This window comes from Callorhinus ursinus, unplaced genomic scaffold (assembly GCF_003265705.2).
Source record: "Callorhinus ursinus isolate GAN/ISIS: 27379988/994484 unplaced genomic scaffold, GSC_fseal_2.0 scaffold49, whole genome shotgun sequence".
NCBI classification, from domain to species: domain Eukaryota; kingdom Metazoa; phylum Chordata; class Mammalia; order Carnivora; family Otariidae; genus Callorhinus; species Callorhinus ursinus.
The window spans coordinates 204,222-217,392 of record NW_027397111.1 but is presented as its reverse complement, the minus strand read 5'-3'; the positions used below and the strand labels follow the sequence as shown (position 1 = coordinate 217,392).

The window sequence follows — 13,171 nt, the reverse complement described above, 5'->3', positions numbered from 1 at the left end:
TTCTGCTGCAACGTGTCATGTAAAAAGTAAAGGGGGAAAATGAGTGTTTTCAATCTGGAAACGAGAAAACTTGGATGGTACAAGGGCCACAGCACAGGGAGAAGGGGAATCAGATTGCAGAATGAGATGGCAGAATGAGGATCAATGGATAGAAATGTTTAAAATGTCAAAATACACCTTAATATCAGAAAGGCCATTCTAAAAACGAAAGTCTACCAACAATGGAAGGGCTGTCTCCAGGCGGGCCAAATTTAGTCATACAGACCCTTTAAAAACAGAGTTTTCGCCAACCGATGGCAGAAGAATCCAGCAAGATTTGAAGCACAACAAGAATCAGAGGCACTGTAGCTGGTTTTGAAGACAGAGGGGCTGTATGCAAGGACTGGGGAGCATCACCTAATTGCTGAGAGCAACCTCCGGCCAACAACCGGCAAGGAAACGGGCCCTCGGTCTTACAACCAATGAGCTGAATGAATTTACAAGCAGATTCTTCTCAGAGCCTCCAGATAAGAATCCAACTCAGCTGATGTGTTGATTTGGGCTTTGTGAGATCCTACCTGGCTTAGCCCACCCAGACTTCTGACCTACAGAACTATGAGCTAACAAAGAGATGCTATTTTAAGCCACTAAGTTTGTGGTAATTGATGCAGCAAGAGAAAACTAATACATAGGTAAATGGATAAACAAACTGCAGTATATCATATACTGGAACACTACTCAATAAAAAGGAACCATCTACTGATACACATAACATGGATGAATCTCAAACACAGTGCACTGAATGAGAGAAACCAGACACAAAGAAAGTATATACTATATGATTCCATTAATATGAAACTCTAGGAAAAACAAATCTGATTTATAGTGATAGAAAGCAGACAGACAAATCTAATTTATAGTATACAAAGGCTGGGGTCGGGGTGGGTGGGTGGACTGGTCCCATCTCCTTCCCATCTGACTTTTCGGCCTCACCTGCCCCCTCACCAGCACTGGAGTGAAGGAGGCCCGTTCACTTCTTTCCCTGCCACTCTAACAAGACAGAAGGCCCCGTTAGCCCCTAATGTGGGTAAGGTGTTCTATCGAAAGCACAATCTGAAACCTTAAAACACACTTTCCAAAAGGGAGTAATCAAGTTTTCAAAAAAGCTATGCCACAGGGGCGCCTGGGTGGCTCCGTGGGTTAAGCGTCTGCCTTCGGCTCAGGTCGTGATCCCAGCGTCCTGGGATCGAGTCCCACCTCAGACTCCCTGCTCAGGTGGAGCCTGCCTCTCCCTCTCCCACTCCCCCTGCTTATTCTCTCTCTCTCTCAAATAAATAAGCTATGCCACAGATTTCTCTTGTCAAGTTCCTTTTAACAATGTGTCCCATTTATAGAGGGGCCATACTGAGAGAGTTGAATATTCCCAATAATTTAACACTTACAAAAAGCATTTTGAATAAGTAGCAGACAGCACTGGCGACGGAGGAACTCGGGAATCTGGCCCCGCCTTCAAGCAAAACAGAGGTCAAATATCTTTGAATGAGCTACTTGCTCCAGCAGCTCCCATGTGAGGCTGTAAACATAAGCTGCCACTCTCTGCCACGAGCTGTAGCAAGGTTCTCAGTCACAAACTGTGAGGAGGCTGCTGCAGAAGCCCAGGGAAAAGCAGGCTTCACCTCTGGTCCTATCGCCTATTCATTCCGCGAACTTGGCCAAATTACTAAGACTGCATAAGCCTCAATTTCCTCATCTGTATAGCTGGAATTAAAGCAATAACCTCACACGACTATCATGAGGATTGAATTCAATTACCTATATTTAGTACCTTGGACAAAGTAGACACTTCTATGCTAGTTCACTTGCCCCTTCATCTGTCTGGAGATCCGATGGCCCAGGGAAGCAAGAGGGGAAGTGGGAAATTGTTGAAGCGGGGAAGCAATCTTTTCTCCCCAGACCTCTATTATCCTCCATCAAAGAAAAAAAAAATTAGAAGAGAAAACCAACTCTCCCAAAATTTTCTGAACTTGAGTCTCCCTAAATGTGTCAGCTATGATAACTTTATGAGCACATACACATTTTTATATTCATCAACTAGCAACAATTTTAGACCTCTATAGGGCACTTTAAAAGCACTGCATTTATTTCCATATTAATCAAAAATGGTCCTAAACAATAGCTTTTTTCCCTTTTACAATTGCTGGGGAAATACTGAGTGGCATGGACGCTGCATCAGAAATTCAAAGATAAACAAGGTCCCTTTGAGGGTTTCATTCAACTGGACCATAAAAGGCAGCCGAGAGTTCTCTTACTAAAGAGGAAGGACAGGCAGGCTCAGGAATGGTGACAGCACCGGTGAAGAGCACTGAGCAGAGGTGAAATAAGCAATTTACCAGCACCTGGACAAAACAGAACGAACCACCTACCATTCCCCGCCTGCTCTCCCTCCTGAGCCTCCTCTTCGTGTTAGGGGCTGCCACCGCCGTCCTCGTAGTCACCTCAGGGGCACCCCGGAATCCCCCTCCCACTCATCAGTCCTGCCAACCATCAGGTTCTCTAATTCTGCCTCCCTGGTTCTGCCCTTCTTCATCCCCATTGTCACTGTGCTATTTCAGACCCTCAGAACATCCGTGCTGGACAATTGCAATAGCTTCTAATTATTCCCTTTCTCTGTTGTTCCCCTTCTGTCCAGTTCACTGGGTGCCCAAGGTAACCTTTCTAAATCTCAGCTCTGACTAGCGACTCCCCTGCTCAAAACCTGCCGATGGCTCCCCTGTGCCATGAGTCTTTTCACCAGACATTTCAGTCCATCTGTGAACCAAATACACCTCTCTTTTGCAGCCTGATGGCCTACTGCGTCTGCCCCCAAGAACTCTGTGTTCCAACCAAAGTGGCCCATTCACTGATGATCTCTTGTGCCACCAAGGGCATTTCCCTCTCTGTGCCTCTGTCTACACTAGTCCCCCCTTTCCTATCCTGGCCTCCCAGCTCCTCTGGTCAAATTACTGCCCATCCTTCACGCTCAGTGAAGACCTACCTTCTCCATGAAGTCTCCCCTATCTCTTAGCTGGAAGAAATTTCACCATCCTCAGAATTTCTAGAGCACTGTATCTACGCTTCTTAAGACAATGGCATTTTCTTCCATGACAGCTGTGTATGTGCTTGCTCTCTCTGTCCTGCCAGCCTAGAGACTTCTAGCTCCTACGTTCCACTCTACCTCTAGTACCAGGTCCACAGCATCGCAGAAGAGCACATGCTTTTTTCTCAGGGCCTGTTCCCACATCTGTAATATGAACACAAGTCAACCTAACTCACAGGAAAATCAAGGGATTAAAGAAGATAACATATGCAAATTACCGGCGCGCTGTAGGGTAGTCACCAAATCCCAAACCCCTTTCTTCCTTTCCACATAGCAGAGTACTTGTTGAACAAACAAAAGCTTACATGCTTTATAGTTTGCAAAGAAAGGTTATTATATTTTTTTCATTGATGGAGGGAGAGAAGGAAGGAAGGAACAAATGAGCAAAGAATCACCAAATAGGTAGGAGACGTGAGTAGCCCAGTCTGACTGGTCTGAACAACTCACACTGGGGTTGGAAGGGTAGATTATGAAGGAGCTGGAATGTTTGAGCCTGGTAGTTTCAGGGAGTTTTAAACTCAAAAGTGGGTGAGTGCTTAGCCTCTACCAGTCTGCATGATGGATGAAGAACTAAGGACCAGGAGCTCACTAAGAGGCCGCTACAGTGGTCGAAGGAAGAGGGCACCACTGCCTGGCTGTGGCTGATGGCAGCCACAAGGGAGCAGACAGGAATGGCTGGATTTGTAAGGCGGGCCCAAATGAGAAAAATGACAGGGTTGGTGAGTGCTGACTGACTGCATGACTGGAGAACTCTCATCAAGCTGAGTCTCAGAGGGCTCCAAGTCTCGATACTTAGGGGGACAGAAGAACACCTGGAGAACCGAAGGATCGCTGGGAGGTGGGGAGGACATGTGGGGAGCAGCACATGCAGGAAGAACACAAGTTAATTTTTTTAGTTTGAGGTCGAAGGCAGGCAGAGATGAGGAGTTAGTGCGTGGTGGTCCTGAGGGACTGAGAAACCACTTTAGAAACAAACCAAAACCTCCTTTTGTACATGAGGGCCTACCAGGACTCACTGAACAGGAATCATGTAGGACCAACTGTCCCATACACTGACTCCAGGAGCTCTCTGAGGAGCAAGACACACGGGGATGTCTGCCTACCCATCAGCCACACCTGCCTGGGAGGAGGTCACTTCTTCTAGGCTGCCCTTCCTTACACTGACAAGACGTAGTACTGAAAAAACAGGTCCCAGGTTGTTTTATGTGCAAAGAGAAATTCAGAGAACTGGTGTCTTCTCCAAAGAAAGGCTTATGTGGACAAAATAAAGTGCATTTCCAGCCTAAAATCTAGCTGTGATTAGTATCCAAAAATTTATGAGCCGGGTAACCTAAGGTTAGCCACTTAAACTCTCTGGGTCTTGGGTGTTCTATTTCTTAAGGGCAATAACAGTATCTCACATGCCAGAAAGAACCAGAAGATTTCAGGAGGTCTCACAGTTCTGAGATCTTCAATTCAGTACTGAGGCTAAATCCTGCCGGTCAGACTCAAATCTCTCAGAACCCCTAGACGGTGACTCGCTGCAGAAGCCTCCTTGGCGTGGAGATGGGGAGAAACCTGGCAAAAGCACAGGGGCAGAGATTCCAACTGCCAGGTCCCTGTCACAAGAAGATACAGCTAGAATATTAAAGCTGGCCCAGGGACAGAAGATAATTAATCTTCCAAGCAATAAAAATATTTAATTCATTCATCTGAGAGAAATGACAAGAGAGAAGACAGATATTTGCTTTTTCGCTCTCTGTTCTGACAAGGTTGCTCTGGATGGATCGTAGAAACGTTTAATGAACATTTAATAGAAGAGCCTGAGATGCAAACAAGTAAATGATGATGGGGCCTGAGTGGCAAGCAGTGGAAGCTACAACCAGGGCACACATTTCCAGAGCAGAGCTTTGGGAAGAGAAGCTTATCTGCAGTAGTTCAGGTGACAACAGAAGGGAGTAGATGGGGATGGATATGTGGGAAATTGCAGAAGTGGAATCCTAAGATTTGATAACTGGATGGATAGATATGAAAGGAAGGAAGAGGCACATGGAAGCTGCCGAGCTTCCTAACCAGCATCAGAACCAGGAAGTCACCAAAGTAAGTAAGAGGACAGCCACGCGGAGAGAAGGAAAGGGGAGTCTCTAGGTCTTGGGGACAGTGTTAAAGGACCAGACAACAGTCATCAGCAGTGAGCACTACAATCCCTCCTTCACCTCAGCCTTATGGCCTTTGAAGGAATGACCACAAAGCACCAGAGCTGTCAGCCCACATCTGCTCTATGGCCAAAACAGGGGAGCGGGTGTCTAGGGTCAGGAAAGTATATTCAGGGAAGTGTTCAGGGGCTGAGAGTAGCAAAGCGGGGGAAGAGGAGAAAATGTAAGAAGTCCACTGCTTTAGATCCTTTACTGGTTTTGTTTCTCATATACCTTCTTCCTTAGGGAGGGCCAATGAGGACTCCAAGAAACAGAAAAGCATTTCCAATGCTGGAAATGGGAGCCTGGCCCAGTGGAGCAGGGAAGGGAGTGGTCCTCAGGGAAAGGAGCTTGGGTTCTCCAAGCTGCCCTTGGCAACAGCCAACATGAATGCTTGAAGACTAAGAACCACTCTTAAGCATCCTTGACCAAGGAGGCTATGGGCAGGGGTACGCAAGTTCAGGAAAAGACTATCCAGAGCGCTTCCATGATGCCTGGGCATTCACTGTGCCTGCAGCCCTGCCTTTCGCCTCCCTTTATGTAACCCTGCAAGGAAGAGAGGAGATTTGACAAACTTCAAATTATATTCTCCAGCTTTTCTCTGTCTATTCCAACCACTTCTATGAAATGTTCAGATGATGCTCACTCTGATGACAAGTCCTAGTATGACCCCAAAATGAGAATATATGGAAATTTCTATGAATGTGCCAGCCTCTGAGTAGAAACCTGCCTAAGCATCAAGAAGCATTTCATCTTTCCTTCCCTCCCTTCCCCTCACCCATTTCTTTCTTTCTTTCTGCAAATGCCAACTAGATGCAAGGCCTACTAATTTACAAATGAATATACCTTCCAAGACCAGGGAAATTATTTAAAGGCACTTAAAACCACAGGCTCTGACCCAAAATAAAATAAGTAAAATAAAGTGAAATAAAATAAAAGGGAACCTCTGCTTTGAAGAGGTCTGGATCTGATCTGGCCATCTGACTTCCAGGGCCATCAAAGCTTGATTTCACAGCCAGAATGCCTTGTGTCTTCTGAGCATGTTCTTCTGCTCACTCCACTTAGCTCAAGCCACAGACTACTTGACATTTGAATTGTCAACTGTCTTCCAAAGCATGTTGGCTCTGAAGTTGGCTTTGAAAGATCCTGTGCAAATGGTTCACTTGATTAGCAAACTTTGATATGTCTATCAGAAAATGGGTATACATTTCTGCATTTCAATTGTAACGTCAGTACTTGGTCTGAAGACAGAATTCCTCATACTGAATTGAGACCATCCAAAAGATTCAGGGAAAATTACTAGGGAGACTGTTTTATTCCCACCCTCTGATTTCTCCTCAAAAAGGAAAGAGATGCTGTACAGAATTTAAATGGTCTAACAAAAGTTGTCTTTAAAGCAAATTTCAGTAAATTTAAGTATACTTCATTGAAAACAATTTTCAGTCAAAATAAGCCCAATTTTCTCACAAAATAACATAAAAGTACAATGGCCTGGATTTCTGCTACACTCAGCTTTTCTGTCTGTGAGAATTTGAGCCCTCGCTCTGAGGCAAGACCCGTTCCTACCAAATATTCTTGGGGAGGCAACAGCCCCAAGGAAAAACCAGTTCTGGCCTCATCTGGCTTGGCCTAGGAAGGAAGGGGTATGACTGTCTAGCAGGGATCTGAGTGACCTAGGAATCTGATGCCAGCAGGACCCAGGTTCTCTCCTTAATGGTAATTGATAGGTAGAGACCATTGGGCATCTCTGAGCTCACATGAGAGGAGTCAGAAAGCAGATGACAGGAGTCGAATCTCGAAGGAGGACGTGGATGTTCTGAGAGCCCCTTCTGAAATGAGGACAAGTACATAACTGGCCATAGTGTGGTTAGAATAGCATTGGGCTGGCCTCCGTTTCAGTCTCTTCCTCTTCGTCCCTTCATTTGCCCATCTATAAAACAAGGAGCTTAGATGAACAGGTCCTTAAGGGCCCAGTCAGCTCTAATGTGAGGAAATAGATTCCAGCCCCAGATGACCGGAGAGGTCTCCAGTCTCCACAGGGCAGTCCTGAGACCAGTGTGGGTAGGCCACCAGCATCTTCCCCTCATTTATTCCTATCTTGATCCAATTCATTGCTCAAAGCCTAGGACAAATGCCATTGCCTTTAAGAAGCTCCCCCTGACCCTTCTGACAAATCATTCACTCCTCCCTCTAGGAGCTCCTGATTTGTCTTGGTGCTCAGCACTGAGACTTTCAGAGATTAATGCCATATAATTGGGTGGCAATGGAGGGGAGGGGGACTGGAGAGAAACAAATGGAAACGCAACTCTTTCCTCTTCACTGTGTAGAACTCTCAAACCCAGTTCCAGCTCCCTGAAAAACCCAGCTCTGGAGAGGCAAGAGACTCGCTTCATGATTTGGAATACCAATGGGTAAAGATTCCATCTGAACCAATCTTTGGCTTTTTAATTGAGAAAAACGACATTCCTGAGGTTTGCAGGTATAAAAGCTTTGTGGTCTGGAGAGAAATAGAAGGCAAAATGGCCACAGGAACAATCACCTGCAAAGGCGGGGGGGGGCAGGGGGGCTGCAGTGCAGGGCTCGGGGGCGGGGGGGGGCGCTCAGGGGCTCAGGCTCTGGGAGACAGTGCCATGCCGTGGCCACCTGCCGCCTCTGCGCGGCCTTCCGCAGCCGCTGCAGGTACAAGAGGCTGTTTCCTGACCCAGTTTTCTCCCCAATCTCTATTGAGCTGTTCGCTGGTGATGCTCCTGGCATGCCAATCAGATACTGCAGCCTGCAGTGCAGTTTGCTACAACAAATTCACAGTTCCTAGTAAATTCAGTGGAAAAGTACTGTGTCAAGCAGCCTAATTAAACTGACGTAATTTCCACAGCCATACGCTTTTATCAAATAAGAAAAAAAAAACACTCAGGGGAAAAGGAAAAAGGAAAGAAATTGTGTCTTTCAGAACTTAAGAAATTGGCTGTGGTGGTGATGCATTTGAAGAATGATGCTGCTCAGCGTCACTGGAGCCCAGCTGTCCAAGTCTTGGGTCCTGGGTGAGACCTTGGACAATGCTGGCAAGAGCAGGAGGCTACAAGTCTGGTGGCCCTTCTACCCCTCACTCACGCTGTGACCTTGGACAAGCTACTTCCATTCTCCTGGGAAAAGGGGGACTATCAAACTATACTGTCATTAAAACAGCCTGTTCTTTATTCTCCAGACTGTCAAACTGTCAAACTTATGACCAAAAAAAAAAAAAAAAAAATGTACTTTCATGGGACTAGTGAAACAAGAGCTGAACTAGAGGGCCTCAATTTGGTCCCAGTTCTGCCACTAGCTAATTGTGACATTGGCAAACCATACCACCCCCAGAGACTTCAAAGTCCTCATCTGCAAAATGAGGATGAACTGGATGAACTCTAAGGTCCCTTCCGATGCCAGTGCTCTATTCTATTCCATAAAAGATTAAATTGGTCAGCGTGACCATGGAGAGGACAGTTCCAACCTGGAGCATTTCAATCTACCTACACCAGGCTCCCTTTTCTCTTGATGGGAACTGGTTGCATGTTCTTTCCCACTGTATTTAAAGATTTTCTGTTCTAAAAATGCAAGAGAGATACTTGCCTCCTTCCTCCTTTAGAGGTCACTCAGCAAATACGGTCACCTGTTATCCCAGTCCTCCCCAGGAACCACTCTGAAAAGAGGGTGGCACTACCGAGGCAGAGGGGGAGCAAGGGTTCCCTGGGTGGGCACTTCAGTGACACCTCTTTGTTGACCTGTGGTGCCACTCAGGTTTCCAAACGCAAACTGAAAGAATGCCCTGGACATTGATCAGGCAACGATAAGGGGAAGGTTAACCAAAAAGAGAAGGACCTTGCAGGGAGAATGGGGTATGGGAAGAGAAATGGGTAAACACAGCCACACCAGGAATCAAACATCAGATTTCTCTTCTCACAGTAGAAAGGGACTGCATGTAGGAGAAGGCAAGGTAGACAAATCTAAGGGTGAGGCAAAACAGCATGCATCCTCTTAACTGGAGGGGTTAAGTTGATCAGCCATCAGCCCTAGAAATCCTACCTTCCTTATATTCTGCAACCATTTACTTCTCTCCTTTATCACTGCCATACCTTCGCTCAAGTTCTCAACGCAGGCCGCAATCACTTCTGACTCTTTTTTTTTTTTTTTGACTCACTTCTTATCTCTGTCTCTCTCCAATCCATCCTTCACCCTGGCATCATAGTGATCTTTCTAAAACACTATTCTAAACAAGTCACACCTCTACTTGGGGATGTTCCCATGACCCCTCATCACCTTCAGAACAAACTAAGAGCCCTGCACAGTCTGGTTCCAGATTACTTCTCCTGCCTCACCCTCACCATCCCTACAATTTCTGTTCCAGTCAGGCTAAAATGCTTGCAGGCCCCTAAACATACAGCTTCATATGGCTCATTCTGCCTGGCACTCTGCCCTCCTCCCTACAGATCACCACCACCACCACTCACTCTAAGTCCACTTGAACTTATCCCTTAGGACTCAGTTCAGACATGATCTCTTCCAAGAAGACCTCTCTGACACCCCCAAATCTGGGTGACGTGTCCCTCTTATGTTCCCACAAACATCTTTTGTTTATGCCTTCATAACCATTACCATAGTGGATTGTAAAGGGCTCCTGATTCTTTAGTCTCCTCAACCATGCTTTAACATCTTGGAAACATGCCCCTCCCCCCCCCCCCCCCAAGCCCGTACCTAAATACAGTGCCTGATACAGGCATTCCAAAAGTAGCTGATGAATAAATGAATGAGTAAATAAATAAATGTGGGAAAGTAAACCTACCTCATAGGTGGGGGAGCCTTAGTCTATCAAAGTAGCAAGACTCACAGGAAGAACCATAAGAACTATGGGACAGATCAAGAGAAAAAAGACAAGTGACAAAGCAGGGTCTAAGGTCCAGACCAAAGATAAACTTGACAGTGGGAAAAATAAAGGCAGAGACCAGTGGGAGCTCTAGCTAGGGGAGATAGATGGAGTTCCATAGTCAGCATGGGAAGTCACAAAAGAATCTCAGGGTCTGAGAGGAATAAACTTCCTGCTGGAATCTATGGAACTCTCCCAAGACTAAAAAGGTATAGAAGCAGCAGAGAAAGTAATAAATAGTTTAGCCTGGAATCACAGAAAAAACCTGGGGTTAAAGCCAGAACAAGCCTAGGCAGATCAAAGAGAAGATACTGGTAGGAGAGGCCAGGAGGTACAATGGAACGAGAACAGGCTTTGGAGCCAGGCGCTCCAGCACTTACCAGCTCCATGACCTTGGAAAAGCCAAGCCTTTTCTCTAGGAACCTTAGGTTCTTCATTGGTAAAAATTGGAACACGGCACCGATTTCACAGAACTGTTTAAAGAAACACATGAGGCATGCTATACTTTGTAAATGAAAAGAATAATCTAACGGAAGCCTATTATTATGAGGTTGACCAGAAGCTGTGCCTCTTCTGTCCCAAGGCATCTAGTGCTTATAAGTTGTTCTAGATTTCTTGTGAAAGGGACGAATGCATGTTGATAAATGAACATATTCCAAGATATGAGGGACCTGATATGTTACCATTCCCAGAAGGAGATGCTGCTGGAAAAGGCAATGCTTAATCCAAAGGAATGGCAAAGTAATGATCAACTTGTAAGCCAGATCAGGGCCCAGCAGGGATGACACAGAATAATGTGTTATTTTGTGTAAATGGCATAGTATGGATGCCTTACTGATGAAACGGCTAAGGTATCATTATATTACTAGATTTGAACAGAAGATAAGCCAGAACTACACCTGTAAGAAATGGAGTGTCAAGAGTGTCACCCCCATAGTGATCATCCTGAGTGTGTCCCTCAAATTGGAAAAACAGAAACCAGGTTCTCTGGCCTATGATGCAAAAATGTCAAGGTGTCCAAGAAGGAGCTTCTAACAAATTAGCTTTCAGATTGGACCCTCCACATAAGCAAGAGGTTGCAGCTAGAAAACAAAGGATCAGGTCAGAGTCAGGGGAACTGTACCCAAGCCCTGGGCCAAGAGATGCAGTGTCTTGGCCTGAATGAGCCGGTCCGCTTCAGCTTCTCCTCGCCTTTGCCGCGTCTCCTTTGGCTCCCTCACTGTGGTTCAGACAAGTCTTTACAAAAGTGCCAGCAGCCTGCCTCAGCTGTTCTCAGGGCACTCAGAGGAAGGTCTGTGTCTAAGCTTGGACCAGGGTGTTAAAGGAGGTCTACAGCTCCCCCAAGACCCAAAAGGGAGGGTGAGATCAGAGGGTCAGAAGTAGGACCACTTGCCACCTGCGCACACTTGGAAATTTTCTCTTCAGGGATAAATTTTATGTTTTTTGTTTGTTTTAATAATGAACTGATGGGAATTTGTCTCGTTGCACAAAGCCTTCCTAATACCTTGCAAATCATATACCATCATTCATTCATTCATTCCACATTTATAAAGCACCTACTGCCTGGCATAGGCAAAGGGGAAACAGAGAAAAAACAATGAGGAAGGACACATGCCCTCAGAAGACATCCGAGGTAGATGGAGAGAGGAGGGAGGCCAGCAGGGCCTTGTGGACTCAGGGAGAGGGGAGAAAAAGTGCAGAAATGGAGCTGGATCTTAAAAAAGCAGAAATATTTGGATGAAAGCTGGGGAAGAAAAACAGTGCTTCAAGGTCGCGGCAGGATTCGTTCGCAAACACTTACCGCACACCTGCTCTGTGCCAGGCGCCGTGAGCCTGAGATGAGCAACCCACAACAACAACAAACACTTGGAGGGCTTCACCTGCGGCAGGTAAGGTTCCAAGCACTTTATCTGAAGTAACTCACTTAATCCTCCCCGAGTTCCTACATAGTAAGTTACTGTTATTAGCCTCCTTTTACAGGTGAGGAAAATGAGGCACAAAGACGCTGAGTGACTTGTCCCAGTGGCCGAGCCGGGACTCAGACCCAGGCTGTCTGGCCCTGGGCCACTCTTTTTTTTTTTAAACCTTTGAAAAACATTTTATTGAGTTATAATTGATATATACGTATTTAATATGTACAATCTGATAAGTTTTGACATATGTATAAAGCCAGAAAAACCCTCACTACAATCAAGGCAGGGAGCGTATCCATCACCCAAAAGTTTCCTCATACAGCTCTGGGCAGTTGTAATGGTAACTCATCAACAGAAACAACGAGAAGTCCAGCAGAGAGGCAGGAAGGCATTGGTTTAGGGTTTAAATAATGACAAGTTTTATTTTGGATATGATGAATTAGAGCTTACATTCGCAAGCAGGCAGAAAACAGGGAATGGGAGAGAGGCTTGGCGCTTTGAGGTGGGAATCCTGACTTCAGAATCCTTGAGGAAAGATGGAAGCAAGATTCTGCCTAAGGAAAAACCCCGGAGGGGAAGAGCAGGAGGAGAAAGTTTCTAGAAAGTCAGATGCCACAGAAAAGTCAAGGACAAGGAAGACACTGTATATAGCATTTTGGAGCTAGAAAAGAAAAACTCACAAGTAATATAATTTTTATCTGAAAAGATAAACGGAATCTGAATAAAGTGTGTAGTATAGTTAACAACAGGTATTGTACCCATGTCAATTTCCTAGTTTTTTAAAGATATTTATTTATTGAGAGAGAGAGCGTGCACGTGCACGCTTGCATGCACATACAAGCAGAGGGTGGGGCAGAGGGAGAGAAAGAATCTCAAGCGACTTGGAGCTGAGCATAGAACCTGACACAGGGCTTGATCTCACAGCCCTGAGATTATGACCCGAGCTGAAATCAAGAGTCGGCCGCTCAACCGACTGAGCCACCCAGGCACCTTGATTTCCTAGTTTTGATACTGTACTATACCTACTTAAGATTCTACCACAGGAGGAAGCTGGGTGAGGATACCCAAGATT

General features: G+C 45.8%; 1 protein-coding gene across 16 annotated transcripts in view; it reads right to left on the bottom strand.

The window, feature by feature from the left end:
• Positions 1–13,171, bottom strand: part of SERGEF (secretion regulating guanine nucleotide exchange factor) — a 217,128-nt gene that overhangs the window by 95,789 nt on the left and 108,168 nt on the right. For 13 of the 16 annotated variants that reach the window (XM_025894495.2, XM_025894493.2, XM_025894496.2 and 10 more), the window contains one exon: positions 10,567–10,659. The exons of the other annotated variants lie outside the window; for them this stretch is intronic. In XM_025894495.2, the coding sequence (XP_025750280.2) occupies positions 10,567–10,659 (93 nt within the window). The remainder of the gene's footprint in view (positions 1–10,566; positions 10,660–13,171) is intronic. 16 annotated transcript variants of the gene reach the window in all.